Source organism: Astyanax mexicanus, chromosome 10, assembly GCF_023375975.1.
Source record: "Astyanax mexicanus isolate ESR-SI-001 chromosome 10, AstMex3_surface, whole genome shotgun sequence".
NCBI classification, from domain to species: Eukaryota; Metazoa; Chordata; class Actinopteri; order Characiformes; family Acestrorhamphidae; genus Astyanax; species Astyanax mexicanus.
In genome coordinates, this window is record NC_064417.1 from 51,635,325 (window position 1) to 51,649,716 (window position 14,392).

General features: G+C 38.2%; 1 protein-coding gene across 1 annotated transcript in view; it reads left to right on the plus strand.

Moving 5' to 3' along the window:
- Window positions 1-14,015, plus strand: part of drp2 (dystrophin related protein 2) — a 277,743-nt gene extending 263,728 nt beyond the window's left edge. The window contains exons 21-23 of the mRNA XM_049484130.1: window positions 3,403-3,517; window positions 6,427-6,563; window positions 8,631-14,015. Coding sequence (XP_049340087.1) covers window positions 3,403-3,517; window positions 6,427-6,524 — 213 coding nt within the window. The 3' untranslated portion in view covers window positions 6,525-6,563; window positions 8,631-14,015. The remainder of the gene's footprint in view (window positions 1-3,402; window positions 3,518-6,426; window positions 6,564-8,630) is intronic.
- Window positions 14,016-14,392: the final 377 nt, after the last annotated feature.

Sequence of the window (14,392 nt, forward strand, 5' to 3'; positions counted from 1 at the left end):
AGAGGACATATGGAGAGAGGACAGATGCTCCAGGTTAAAGTGGGATGATTGACAGGTCGTGCAAATTGAGCCGGAGTGAGAGGAGGGGAACGGGAGCTGTATCTGTATCGGGTGAAGGGGGAGGGATTAGTGAGGGATAGACAAGAAGAGGGCGAGGAACTCGACGAGGAGAGCTAATTGATGTTGTGGGAAATGTAAATCGGTTGCAGTGAAATTCACTGGTGTTCTGGGAAATTCAAACCCATATAGAAGTGGTTCTAAAATGAAATCGTACTTGTTTTGACGGCATTACATTTAGGAAAAAAAAAAAAAAGGTGATTTTATATAATTGGCACTATAGATCCACCACAAAAATGCTGACCTGTAAAGACAGCATTTTTGTTCATTTTCTGCCTGATATTACACATCTAAATCTTAAGGATTTCTATTCAAGCATTAAATGAAAAGGTTTCAGGATTTGTATGGTCATGAAAAACCTGGAAAAGCCATGGAGTTTAAAAATAGCAATTTCCAGGCCTGGATAAATTTTGGAAAAATAAAAAGTCATGGAAATTAGGTCTAAAACTCTTTGTGTTTTCGTTTATAGAAGGAGAAAATCTATTTTGAGCTACAAATACATCAACTCAGAGTTAATTCAATAATTTAGCCAGACACAGCAGACTTTTCAGAATCTGATTCACATTTTATTAATAATTTTAGACCTACTATAATCAATTTCAATTATTCAATTAGTTGATTTTTTGTTTTAATGTTCATGTCTGCAATTGTATGGTCATGTTAATTTGCCGTTAAGGCATGGAAAAGTCATGAAAAAAAGTATGGAAATCTTCTTTCCTCTTAATATTTGAGTAATTTTTGAGTAATCCAAATTATGGCCAGAATAACTCAACTAATTAAATAATAAAATGACTTCAGCGAAAAAAAAGAAAAAAAAGAAAGGTCAGTCTATCCAAAAAAGAAGAATTTCAAGAGCTTTAAAAGTATCCTCAAATGCAGTCACTGCAAAGACCATCCAAAACATAATGATGAAACTGGCACTCATCAGGACCGCCCCAGGAAAGAAAGAGCAAGAAGTCCCTCTGTTGCACAGGAAAAGGACAGTTTTCTAAAAGGCTATTCTGAGTTTCCGAGTAGGAAATCTTCAAATAGAAACATTAAAAGCATAACAGAATGTTTTTTGCTTTGTTTTACAGTGTTTTATTTTGATTTGTTTGATCTGAAGGTATTGATCTGGTTTTAAGCATTAAAACCTTAAAATTAGAATTGACCTGGGTTACTTTAGTTGGAAAGAGATATTTTTTTGGGCGTTTCAGTTGAAATTTCCTCAAGTGCAGTCACCGCAAAGACCATCCAAAACATAATGATGAAACTGGCACTCATCAGGACCGCCCTAAGGAAACGAAGACCAAGATGTTCTTCTGTTGCACAGGAAAAGTACAGTTTTCTAAAAGGCTTTTTTTTAATTTCCGAGTAGGAAATCTTCAAATAGAAACATTAAAAGCATTCCAGAATGTTATTTAGAATTAAGTAACATTTTCAAGCATTAAAACCTTAAAATTAGAATTGACCTGGGTTACTTTAGTTTTTTGGGCGGTCCAGTTGAAATTTCCTTAAATGCAGTCACTGCAAAGACCTTCTAAAACATAATGATGAAACTGGCACTCATCAGGACCGCTCCAGGAAAGGAAGAACAAGAGTTCCTTCTGTTACACAGGAAAAGGATGGTTTTCTAAAAGGCTTTTTTGAGTTTCCGAGTAGGAAATCTTCAAATAGAAACATCAAAAGCATTTTTTGCGCTTTACTGTGGTTTATTTTAATTTGTTTGATTTGAAGGTATTGATCTTGTTTTCAGAAAGAATTAAGTGACATTTTTAAGCATTTAAACCTTAAAATTAGAATTGACCTGGGTTACTTTAGTTTGAAGAAGATCTTCTTTGGGCGTTCCAGTTGAAATTTCCTGCTTGAAACTCTGGAATTTCGACATTTCGAGTTGAAATGGAGCGCAGCATGTTCCTGCTCGTCTTTTTGGATTGTGTGGAATTACCTCAGTGGACGCTTTGGCAGGTTGATGGAAAAGTTTGAGATGTAGTTCTCTCTGAGAGAGAGAGAGAGAGAGAGAGAGAGAGAGAGAGAGAGAGAGAGAGCAGCTTCCATTCTGCTCACTCTTTTCCTCTGTCTGTGATGTGGCAGAAAGAGGGTAGAGGCTTTTTTTTTCTCTGTGGCTGTCGCGCCGTTTCATCTCTGAAGGAAATGCATCGCCTTTGTGAGATATGGAACTGGTGCCAAATCCCTGGTTAATCTATGGCAAAGTTCTGAGTTTCAGCAGAATTGAAAAACTTGCGCAACGGTTTCTTTATTTTTTCATCACAGAGAAGCAACAACAACAAGAGTCAGAGCCTCTCCAGAGTCCCGGGCTGTATTCACCGCTCACAGCTCACTGCTGCCAAACTTTCTGATAAATAAAATCATAAAAATGGTAATTTTCCAAAGCAATAACAAAAACATCAGTTAAATACTTTATTATAGTTCTACTTTAACAAGCCTGAATTATTAATAGAGCCTCTTTTTATTCACTGATGTGCCCTAATATCAGGGGACAGCAGTACAATGTCAATTTATCATAAAGCTACCTATTAGTATTAATTAATTATTCAGATTTATTCATCATTAATTAATTATATATATATATATATATATATATATATATATATATATATATATATATATATATATATATATATATATATTTCTTGTGAGTGGGTTATACAGTCAACATTTTAATGTCTTCAGTGAGGGCAGTAGTTGGAAACACTTCTTAACTTTATTATTATAAGGACTGTTCATAACTTGATTAGTCTTAATTAATTAATTAATCAATCAGTTAAATAATAAATCATGTATTCAGATTTATTCCTTATTAATTAATGTGATATCTGTCTTTAGTAAACTGATGCTAAGCTTGAACTTTATTAGTAACAAATCAAGGACTAAGTGACCTGGAGTGTTTCGTAAGTAATTAATAATCTAAAATATATATATATATATATATATATATATATATATATATATATATATATATATATATCATGAAGTGTTGCTTTATTGGGAACGACCAAACTTGCATAAGTTATGAGGTGTTATCTTGTGAATGGTGCTTACAACCCACAGTGGACAGTGCAGCAGGTTATGATGGTGACCGGCAACATCTGGCTAGAACTGTCCATGCAAACAAACAAAACCCCACCCACACACAGAAGTGCTGTAGGTCAAAAGAGCATCCTATAGTCATGGGACATGATAATATTTCCCCTTTTCGATGCATTTTGCCTAGTCTCTGTATTACTGCCTTGTTAACATTTCTACTTTAATTTTTTTCTACGTTTATTCTGTTCCTTCTTTAAGCCCAAAGATGATTCTGAGGCCAACGGATCAGCGCCATCCTCTCTGTCCTCACCTGTGTCTGTGATTCACCTGAGGGGGCCATCCAGCAGAGAGACCGCCGACATGGAGGCTGCAGGTTAGACTTCCACAGTAATCAATCAGGCAGCTGATTTTACTATTGGTCCATCTGTTTCTGTACCATTTTCTTATTCATGCAGGCCTAAAAATGGGAGGGTTAAATACTTAAAGAGCCACTAAACCCTAAACCATATATTTTTCCTTACTAGTAAATTGTGTTCTTTTAAAGTAATAAAACATAGCAGTCCTGCTTTAAATGTGTATAAACATTTACTTACCTTTAAAAATAGCTTTTATTGTGGTAATATGAAGAGTGTGCAGATCTATCCTCAAAGATAAAAGTGTTACTTAGAAGAATCTAAAATATAAATCAATATAAACCCGGGAATACACTGGTTTACAATGCAGCCGAGCATTTACAGTATAAAAAAAAGAAAGAAAAAGAAATACGCACTTTAAATAAATATGTTTAATATAGATGAATAAAATATTATCCATAAAAAATAAAAAAAATCCAAATAAAATGACCATGACAAAATTAACACACAAAAAGAAAAGAATTGATCAAATTTAAAATAAAGAAAAACATATATATAGTAAAATAAGTAAAAAAAAAAAATGATTGAATGATAAAACAATAAGTGATAAGAAGTGGTAAAATGAATAATACATAAAACATATTATGTATTTGTTTAACACTTTTTCTTTACTAAATAATTTTGCATGTGTTCCTGTATATATAGTAGCTGTAATATAGTCTTCAGTATTACATTTAAAATGTGAAATAAAACTGAATCATATAAAGAAAGAAAATACATTAAATAGGAAACTTGTAGCATGTATACAGTATTATGATGGATAGACGATAGACTTTAACACTGTAGGTAGAACTTATTTAAATAGCAGCCAATTTCTAGTTTTAGCACAAAATAAAGCAGCACGTCAACAATATTACATTAAACAGCAAAAAAAAAAAGTCGCTGAACTTTTCTATAATATGTAATTATGATGTCAAATAATTACTAGTGTTATATTTTACAGAAGAGACAGAAGATAGACAGATCTAAAGTTTAAATCTCTTTTATTCTTTCAATTGTGTTTATTATTGTTTCTTGTGTCATTAAAACAATAATTACTTAGCAGTTTAAACAGAGTATGCAGTATTCAGCATTTAATTACCAAGTGCAAATGATTATTGCACATAACAGAGTAAATTAGGCATGAACATAATTACGCTGAGCTGCAAGACTCTGCATAATCACACTTATAAAGGAGGAGTAAGAATGTAAGAACATTTTTGAGCCTTCCACAGAATCGATGCCATGTATAAATAAATGTGAACACATATATCTTTAAAATATATATATATATGTAATTAAAAACATTAAAGGTCACCTTCCGCGAAAATCCGATTTTTCTTGTTTTTTGTGGAATACAGTAGGTCTCTCCGAGTTGAATGTGTACACCTGCACATTAAACTGTTTTGCAGCCCCCATTGTCTGCAGGAGCTAAGCAAAGAAATCCCCCCTCCCCCCCTCCGAAAAACGGGTGAATTTTGAATTATCTTTCTGCCTACGTAGGCAGAAACTCACAGACCAGCCCACCTTGGCTCGAGAAACTCCCAGAGGCGGAGCTGAAGCGACGCAACATCACCGCTCATCAGTTAGGAGGTGGGAGGCAGTGAGCGGCAGAGCGGTGGAGGGGCGTCGCAGTGCTCCTAGCCAATCAGAGGAGAGATATTTGCATGCTGTTTGCATGTATGAATATTCATGAGCAAAGCTGGAATCCGGTCATTTTGGACACACCCCTAAAACAGTCCATTAAAAAAGAGCTATACAGAGACACCTGAGCACTTTTTTTTTACAAAAACGGCTCACATGTCATTCATTCATACTAGAGACCACAACTAGACATTTTAAAATGAAAGAAAAAACGACGGAAGGTGAGCTTTAATAAAAACTACTTAGAACACTGAAAAAACAGCATTTGTTACCTGTCCCCCCACTCTCTAACTATAAACTTGATACCAAGTTAATACCATGAAATATGATTATTAGAAATATATATATATATATATATATATTTGCATTGTTGTGTGACTCCAAATCCCATATATTCTTCCATAATAAATACATAATATTTAAGTTAAAATACACCTTTTAGTTGTGTCCCTGTGTTGTGGTTTCACTCAGTCCTGTTACTGTAAAACCGTAACCCCATCTGAAACATCTGGAACATTCTACAACAGGAAGTCACATCTACAACAGGAAGTGACATCAGCTGGTTCTGGTTCTGAAGATAATGGGGAGAACAAAATTAAAAGTTCCCTCATTATTTTTTTTTCTGTATATTTGATCTTATGGTAGCTCAGTCTCAACACTTAGTCCTGTTACCTAAATTATTCTCTTTTTTTATTTGTAAAATAATTATTTTTAAAATACACATTTTAGGAAAATCACTAGAATGTGCTCAGTGTCCTCATGCTATTAGCATATCCGTCATTTAGCTATTTTTCATGGTTTTGCTAATTCTGTGCTAAAAACTCTGTCCTGTTACTTTAATTCCTGTTACTCAAAACATAAGAAGTAACAGGAGTGAGTTCCTATAACAGGAGTGATTTCTTTTGTCATAAATATCAATTATTTGAACATGCAGTCAAACATTTCTTTAAAATAAAGACCTTCTTAAGAGAAAAAAAAAGAACCTGCTTTTAAACACACTTTTTACATGTCACATGAATTTTGTAACCATCCTCAGATTAGAAACCTTGTAATAAATGAAGTAAAACTGCCTGAGATTGACCAGTACATGTTTTGAATAGTTAAATATATGTGTTATTAGATTCAGAGTTTAAAAAATGGTAAAAATAAATATATAAGTTTAATTTGGAAGAGTTACAACAAGCAAATGTCACCCATTCGCTGGAATGGCCCTTTTAGCTGAGGTCTGAAAGTAACTGCTTTACAGGAGATGATGATCTGGACGTGGAGCAGGACACGGTGCTGCAGCTGCAGGAGGTGATTGAACAGCTGAGGAACGTCTTCCCGTCAGAACCGGTCCAGTGAGGACCCTCAACCACTAGAGAGGAGCCTGTAGTTTCACAGGTGGGTGCACAGAACTCATGGATGATCCACCATTAAACTTTAAACTTTAAAAACCTACTTTTATATTTGTTTTATGAATTATGGGAGTTGTAGTGAGTGCTGATAATAGTGGGTGCAGGTGAATTATGGGAGTTGTTGTGAGGGCTGATAATAGAGAGTGCAGGTGATTTATGGGAGTTGTTGTGAGGGCTGATAATAGTGGGTGCAGGTGAATTATGGGAGTTGTAGTGAGGGCTGATAATAGTGGGTACAGGTGAATTATTGGAGTTGTAGTGAGGGCTAATAATAGTGGGTGCAGGTGAATTATGGGAGTTGTAGTGAGGGGCTGATAATAGTGGGTGCAGGTGAATTATGGGAGTTGTTGTGAGGGCTGATAATAGTGGGTGCAGGTGAATTATGGGAGTTGTTGTGAGGGCTGATAATAGTGGGTGCAGGTGAATTATGGGAGTTGTAGTGAGGGCTGATAATAGTGGGTGCAGGTGAATTATGGGAGTTGTTGTGAGGGCTGATAATAGTGGGTGCAGGTGAATTATGGGAGTTGTAGTGAGTGCTGATAATAGTGGGTGCAGGTGAATTATGGGAGTTGTAGTGAGTGCTGATAATAGTGGGTGCAGGTGAATTATGGGAGTTGTTGTGAGGGCTGATAATAGTGGGTGCAGGTGAATTATAGGAGTTGTAGTGAGGGTGTGATAATAGTGGGTGCAGGTGAATTATGGGAGTTGTAGTGAGTGCTGATAATAGTGGGTGCAGGTGAATTATGGGAGTTGTTGTGAGTGCTGATAATAGTGGGTGCAGGTGAATTATGGGAGTTGTAGTGAGTGCTGATAATAGTGGGTGCAGGTGAATTATAGGAGTTGTAGTGAGGGTGTGATAATAGTGGGTGCAGGTGAATTATGGGAGTTGTAGTGAGTGCTGATAATAGTGGGTGCAGGTGAATTATGGGAGTTGTAGTGAGTGCTGATAATAGTGGGTGCAGGTGAATTATTGGAGTTGTAGTGAGTGCTGATAATAGTGGGTGCAGGTGAATTATGGGAGTTGTAGTGAGTGCTGATAATAGTGGGTGCAGGTGAATTATGGGAGTTGTTGTGAGGGCTGATAATAGTGGGTGCAGGTGAATTATAGGAGTTGTAGTGAGGGTGTGATAATAGTGGGTGCAGGTGAATTATGGGAGTTGTAGTGAGTGCTGATAATAGTGGGTGCAGGTGAATTATGGGAGTTGTTGTGAGGGCTGATAATAGTGGGTGCAGGTGAATTATGGGAGTTGTAGTGAGTGCTGATAATAGTGGGTGCAGGTGAATTATGGGAGTTGTAGTGAGGGCTGATAATAGTGGGTGCAGGTGAATTATGGAAGTTGTAGTGATGGCTGATAATAGTGGGTGCAGGTGAATTATGGAAGTTGTAGTGAGTGCTGATAATAGTGAGTGCAGGTGAATTATGGGAGTTGTAGTGAGTGCTGATAATAGTGGGTGCAGGTGAATTATGGGAGTTGTAGTGAGGGCTGATAATAGTGGGTGCAGGTGAATTATTGGAGTTGTAGTGAGTGCTGATAATAGTGGGTGCAGGTGAATTATTGGAGTTGTAGTGAGGGCTGATAATAGTGGGTGCAGGTGAATTATGGGAGTTGTAGTGAGGGTCTGATAATATTGGGTGCAGGTGAATTATGGGAGTTGTAGTGAGGGTGTGATAATAGTGGGTGCAGGTGAATTATGGGAGTTGTAGTGAGGGTGTGATAATAGTGGGTGCAGGTGAATTATGGGAGTTGTAGTGAGTGCTGATAATAGTGAGTGCAGGTGAATTATGGGAGTTGTAGTGAGTGCTGATAATAGTGGGTGCAGGTGAATTATGGGAGTTGTAGTGAGGGCTGATAATAGTGGGTGCAGGTGAATTATTGGAGTTGTAGTGAGGGCTGATAATAGTGGGTGCGGGTGAATTATGGGAGTTGTAGTGAGGGTCTGATAATAGTGGGTGCAGGTGAATTATGGGAGTTGTAGTGAGGGCTGATAATAGTGGATGCAGGTGAATTATGGGAGTAATAATATATTGCAATATTTTTCTCTGTTCTTTCAGGTGCCATAAAGCTCATCTAATCATGGGTTTTGCAAGTCTGGAGTATGCAAGACGGACAGAAATGCAGACAGACAGAAATGCAGACAGACAGAGAGATGGGCTCAGCAGGGCAGAGGGTTCACTTCCCTGTCCTCACTGATTCTGCTATACTGCAGTGAAGAGTTCCTGACTGATAACTAACCAACGTCCTCCTGGTGCCAAAGGCCAGCCAGCGCTCGATCCGTCCGTCCACTGTGCTAACCAGCTGCCTGTAGTAACGGCAGGCGAGTGTGGCTTCTTCACTACAGCACAACCACCTCTCAGCCAATCAGCACAGAGAGGAGAAGAGAAGCCCCTTACCTGTACCTGTACCTGTACTTATACCTGTACTTAATACCTGTACTGACAGTATATCCTGTGCCAGCAGCTTCAGTTCAGTTCATTTTCTATTTTTAATCATATTTAAGTTGGCTTGGAAAAATCTAACTTACTCTTCTTACTTCTTTATTATTATTATTATTATTATTATTATTATTATTATTATTATTATTATCATTATTATTATCATTATTATTATTATTATTATTATTATTATTCTGTGTTAAGAATTTAATCACTACTATACCCGTGCAGTTTACATACAATGTTTTTTAGGCTTGGACATTTCCCCATAGGAATCCATTCAAAACTGTCCATAAACTTTTGTCAAAAATGACAAAAGGCTTTACAGGTCACAATTTGCTTGGACGATAAATTTGAAACATTTTAGAAGATATGCTCCTCGAACAGATACAATTTACGGTTTTTGTTAAATTAGCGTATATTTACTCCACGTAGACATGAATGGTCAGCCAAAGTATTCGCACACTGGCTGTCAAAAGTATTGGTATTACATCATTTATACAAAAGTGTTTGGACATGGCCATATTAGCCAGCAGCTTTTAAATGTCCAGTTTTTAATCAAACGTTTTTCGACCCAGCTCTGTCAGACAAACGTATAAGCATTCCAACATTTAATGGTCGAATTATGATTATTATTATTTTTTTCAATTAACATACATTTACTCCCCATAGACATGAATGGTGGGCCCAAGTTTTTGCACACTGGTAGCCATATGTAATGGCATTCCACCATTTAGCCAAATGTTTTTGGACACTTCTCTCTCAGACAAAAGTTTTTGGACACTTCTCTATCAGACAGAAGTATTGGCTGTCCACAATTGTCCAAAACTTTTTGGACACCACTATATTTGCCTGCATCAGTCGCATTCCACCATTTAGCCAAAAGAATCTGAATATATTAGTCAGCATCCTTCGCATTCCAACATTTAACCAAATAATTTTGGACACTTCTCTATCAGACAAAAGTAGTGTCATTCCACCATTTAGCCAAAAGTTTTTGGACACTGCTATATCAGACAAAAGTACTGGCATTGCATAATTTAGCCAAACGTTTTGGACAGTCCTCTGTCTGCCAGAGTATTGGCATTCTACCATTTATCCAAGCGTTTTTGGAGACTGCTATATCAGACAAACGTATTGGCATTCCACCATTTAGCCAAAAATATTTGGACTTTATCATTTAACCAAACGTTTTTGACCATATTAGTCAGCAGCATTCACTTTCCAACATTTAACCAGAAATATTTGGATAATGCTCTATCAACTTAAAGTACAGGCAATCCACCATTTAGCCAAAAGTGTTTGGACAGTTCTCTTTCATACAAAATTATTTTTTGGACACGACCATATTAGCCAGCAGCACTTCTCTATGAGACAAAAAAAACATTTTGTTGGGGTTCAACATTTAAACTTTAACAGCAGTTTTTACACTGCTTAGCTGCAGCCTAACATTGCAGTGCTTTAAAGGCCTTAACAGATTTAAGGTGGCAATGAATATAAGGTGGTAGTAATGGATTTAAGGTAGCACTGAATTAAAGCGGTTTATTTTCCAAGCCAACTTAAAGTCTGTTTAGGAACAGTTGATTTTTTTTTTTTTTTTGTAATGTTTACAGCCATCTTATGCAACATTGGCGTACATCACATCTCTCAAACACACACACACACACACACTCATACTCATAGCGAATACAGCAGGCCGGGCCAGGCCTCGCGTGGCCTCTGTTCTGTGAAGAAGCAGAGGAACAGATTGCTGGGAGCCAGCGGGACAGGCAAATTTGCTCTGTAGGGTTGTGACACATGAACGGCAGAGGCCATCATTTATTCAATACAGCCATAGTGCTGTATTTGTGCTCTTGATGGCTCCCAGTCGCAACTCTGTCCTCCCTCTGCCTCAATCTTTCTCTCTCTCTCTCGCTCCCTCTCGCTCCCTCTCTCGTCATATATTTGCCCCTCATGCCTCTGTTATTACGAATCACTTACTCTCACTCACCCGCAGATGCATCACGTTCAGCTCACGTACAAAAGACTCTGCGATGAGATAAGTGCCCCGGTTTACAGCGCCGCTGCTTTCCTGGCGCAGGGGGGCGGGGGGTGGGTGGGGTGGGGGGGTGCTTGGTGTGCGTCTCCTGGCGAGGCAGATTTGTAGCTCAGCGCAGCGCGAGCTTTGTTGTGAAAGCTTCTGCTGGAGAAATGACAGGCCTCCGCTGTGCCACGCGCAGAAGGAGGGCAACCCCGGGCTACAGCAGCATCAGCAGCAGTGGAGGAATGGGTCTGCGGGACTGCCTGAGAAACCAAACCTCTGAACCACAGTTGGGGGTGACACACTTTAGGCACTTTAGACACTTTAGCACAGCGTTCTTTGCTTTCTTTACGTTTTTTACCTGTCAAAGATACACAGAGTGACACTTATAAACTTATAAAGCAGAGCTAAATCTAACCTAAACTAACCCAAGGATGCCCAAAGATAGAACTCGAACATTCAGCAATGTTCACCATCGCTCCATAAAACTCTTCTTCCTATCAATCATTGTATATTCAGTACCAGACAAAGATTTGCACACACCAACATTCACATTCTGGAGAAGCATTAGCATTACCCGCTAACCGCACTAAGCGCTAGCTCCTTTGCCATTCAGAGGTGAGTACTTTGGACTGTAATCTGCACGTTTTCCGTGTTAAAATAAGTTACATGGGATGAACCGCTAGCTAATATCACCCTGGCTCACTCAAGTTTCCTCAGTGTAGCACTGTTGGGCGGCATTAGCCACTAACTGAAGCTAGCCTTAGTGGAAATCTGCAAATTTAAGCTTGCGGTAAATAAACGGAAGCGCTTTACTCACCCAAATAAACAGTTTTCAGGAGAGAAATCTGTGTAGATAGCTTTTATCGCTCGTTTGATTTTAAAAGAAATACATTTTGGTTTACTTATCAGAGCTTATCTTTACAAGTCTCACCACCCTGTGATTTAGAAGTAAAACATGGCGACACCCGTTTTCCTTACTAGTGTTGCATAGTGCGCCTTATAGTGCGAAAAATACATTACTTACTTATACACTTACTGTTAATAAAATAGCTGCACCCAGAAGGAATCAACCGACAAAAATAAAACTGGGATGACGAGGGATGAGCAGTCGTGACAGACTTTCAGCAGATCATCTTCAGGAACGTGTCCCGACTTTGTCTTAGTGAAGACGACCAACAAATCCGTGTGTGGAGACACTGTGCTGTGATACCTCACATTTCGTACAATACCGGATCACCTTTGATCTTTATTATAGGTGTTCTTACAGCTCAACTTTACAGTACGTTAATAATAAGGTCCTGCAGCCTATTCCAACAGGACAATGCTCGTCCACATGCTGCTGCCATTTCCCAAGAGCTTACCTTACTTACCTTAAAGAGATAGAAGACTAGAAGATGCTGTGTCCTGTCTCTGATTCAATCTCACGAAGAAAGTCTTGAAAATCCCTAGGATGCTATTGGACGCTCTGCAGGAACTGAGCATCATAACGTGATGACATAAGCATGCTCTGGGGAAAGCCATCAACCAGGCCTGGTGTGAGTACAGCCTCAGATCACCTCTCTCTCTCTCTCTCTCTCTCTCTCTCCCCCTCTCTCTTTCACCCTTTCATCTCGTCCGTCTTCTCTGCTCCACAGTTGTCAGGGAGGAAATTGAGGAGCGAGTGATGCAGGATTATTTTACATTATGGTTCGGGAGGCGGACAGCGGACTGATCCCGCTCTTTTGTGAAAACACAGAGGAGGAAAGAGTTTTTGTCGAGCGATTTATTGGGGGCTGTCAGATTTCTATGAAAAGAGGCTGCAGCTCTAGAGCAGAGAGAGAGAGAGAGGAAGGAAGGGGGAAGAAAAATGGGAACGCCTGAAAGAGAGAGGAAAAAAAAAGAGAGAGAGGGAGCGAGAGAGAGAGAGGAAGAGCGATGGCAGTTCAGAGTAAGAGATTGGCTGCGTAAATATTCACTCGGGAGGGTTCGGCTGTAGCAGCCCTGTAGGTGTCGGATTTTCTGAAATAAAGAGCAGAAACAGCGAAAGAGAGAGAATCCAGAGCCCGATCCCATTTCTAATTTGTACCCTACCTCTTATTTTCCCCGTTGGAACAGAGTTAACTACAAGAAAAAGAGTTGAAATAATAATAATATGAGAAAACCTTCAATCACCCAATACAGATACAGCTCTGGAAAAAATAAAGAGAGCACTTCAGTTTCTGAATCAGTTTCTCTGATTTTACTATTTATAGGTTTATGTTTGAGTAAAATGAACATTGTTGTTTTATTCTATAAACTACAGACAACATTTCTCCCAAATTACAAATCAAATATTACAGTCATTTAGAGCATTTAGTTGCAAAAAAATGAAAAAAAGATGCAGAGAAGCTTTCAGACCTCAAATAATGCAAAGAAAACAAGTTCAGAAATCAATATTTGGTGGAATAACCCTGTTTTTTAGCACAGTTTTTTTCATGCATCTTGGCATCATGTTCTCCTCCACCAGTCTTACACACTGCTTTTGGATTTAAACTTTATGCCTTTACTCCTGGTGCAAAAATTTAAGCAGTTCAGTTTGGTGGTTTGATGGTTTGTGATCATCCATCTTCCTCTTGATTAAATTCCAGAGGTTTTTAATTTGGTAAAATCAAGGAAACTCATCATTTTTAAGTGCTCTCTTATTTTTTTTTCCCCCAGAGCTGTATTGTTTTAAAGCAGTGGAGCGCTAAAGTTCAGCAACCCAACTGCTGCTGGTTAACTGGTTAACTTTAGCTTTTTTGGCTGCATCATATATCTTTAGAAAGAGGGAATGCAAAGGATGCAGCAATTAATTGTTGTTGTCATTGTCCATTTCTTTATTTCTCTGTGATGGGAAGCTTAAATTAGCTTTTATAAGCTTTTATTTTTCTATTCCACCTTAAATGCTTAAATCTGTTGCACCATTTAAGGCGGAATAATAAAGTTAGTTAGTTAGCTAGCTAGCTACTGGGATGGAATACTAGCGACTTTTTTATGCTTGTTATGAAAAAATGGTCATAAAACACAGAACATATTCAAATTTGTGAGTTTCTTTGGTCGCTCGTGCCGCACCATCTTGCCAGTGATTCTCACAGCCCTCTGTTTGGAGTGTGCCTCTGGAAAAATGTACTTTATCTTTTTACTTTATGTGGCGTCTAATATGGATATTGTTATTGAAACATAGGTGCACTGAACTCCCTAAGACCCGTCCCATATTAGACTTACCAAAGTTATTGCTTCATTTCTTTCTCCATGTGGCAACGATTGGTTTCTGAAACTCCTTAAAAGTTTCTTAAAACTTTATTAAAAAATTTTGTGGTGTTTTTCCCCACATGAAATCATTGTTATCATGGCTAGAAAA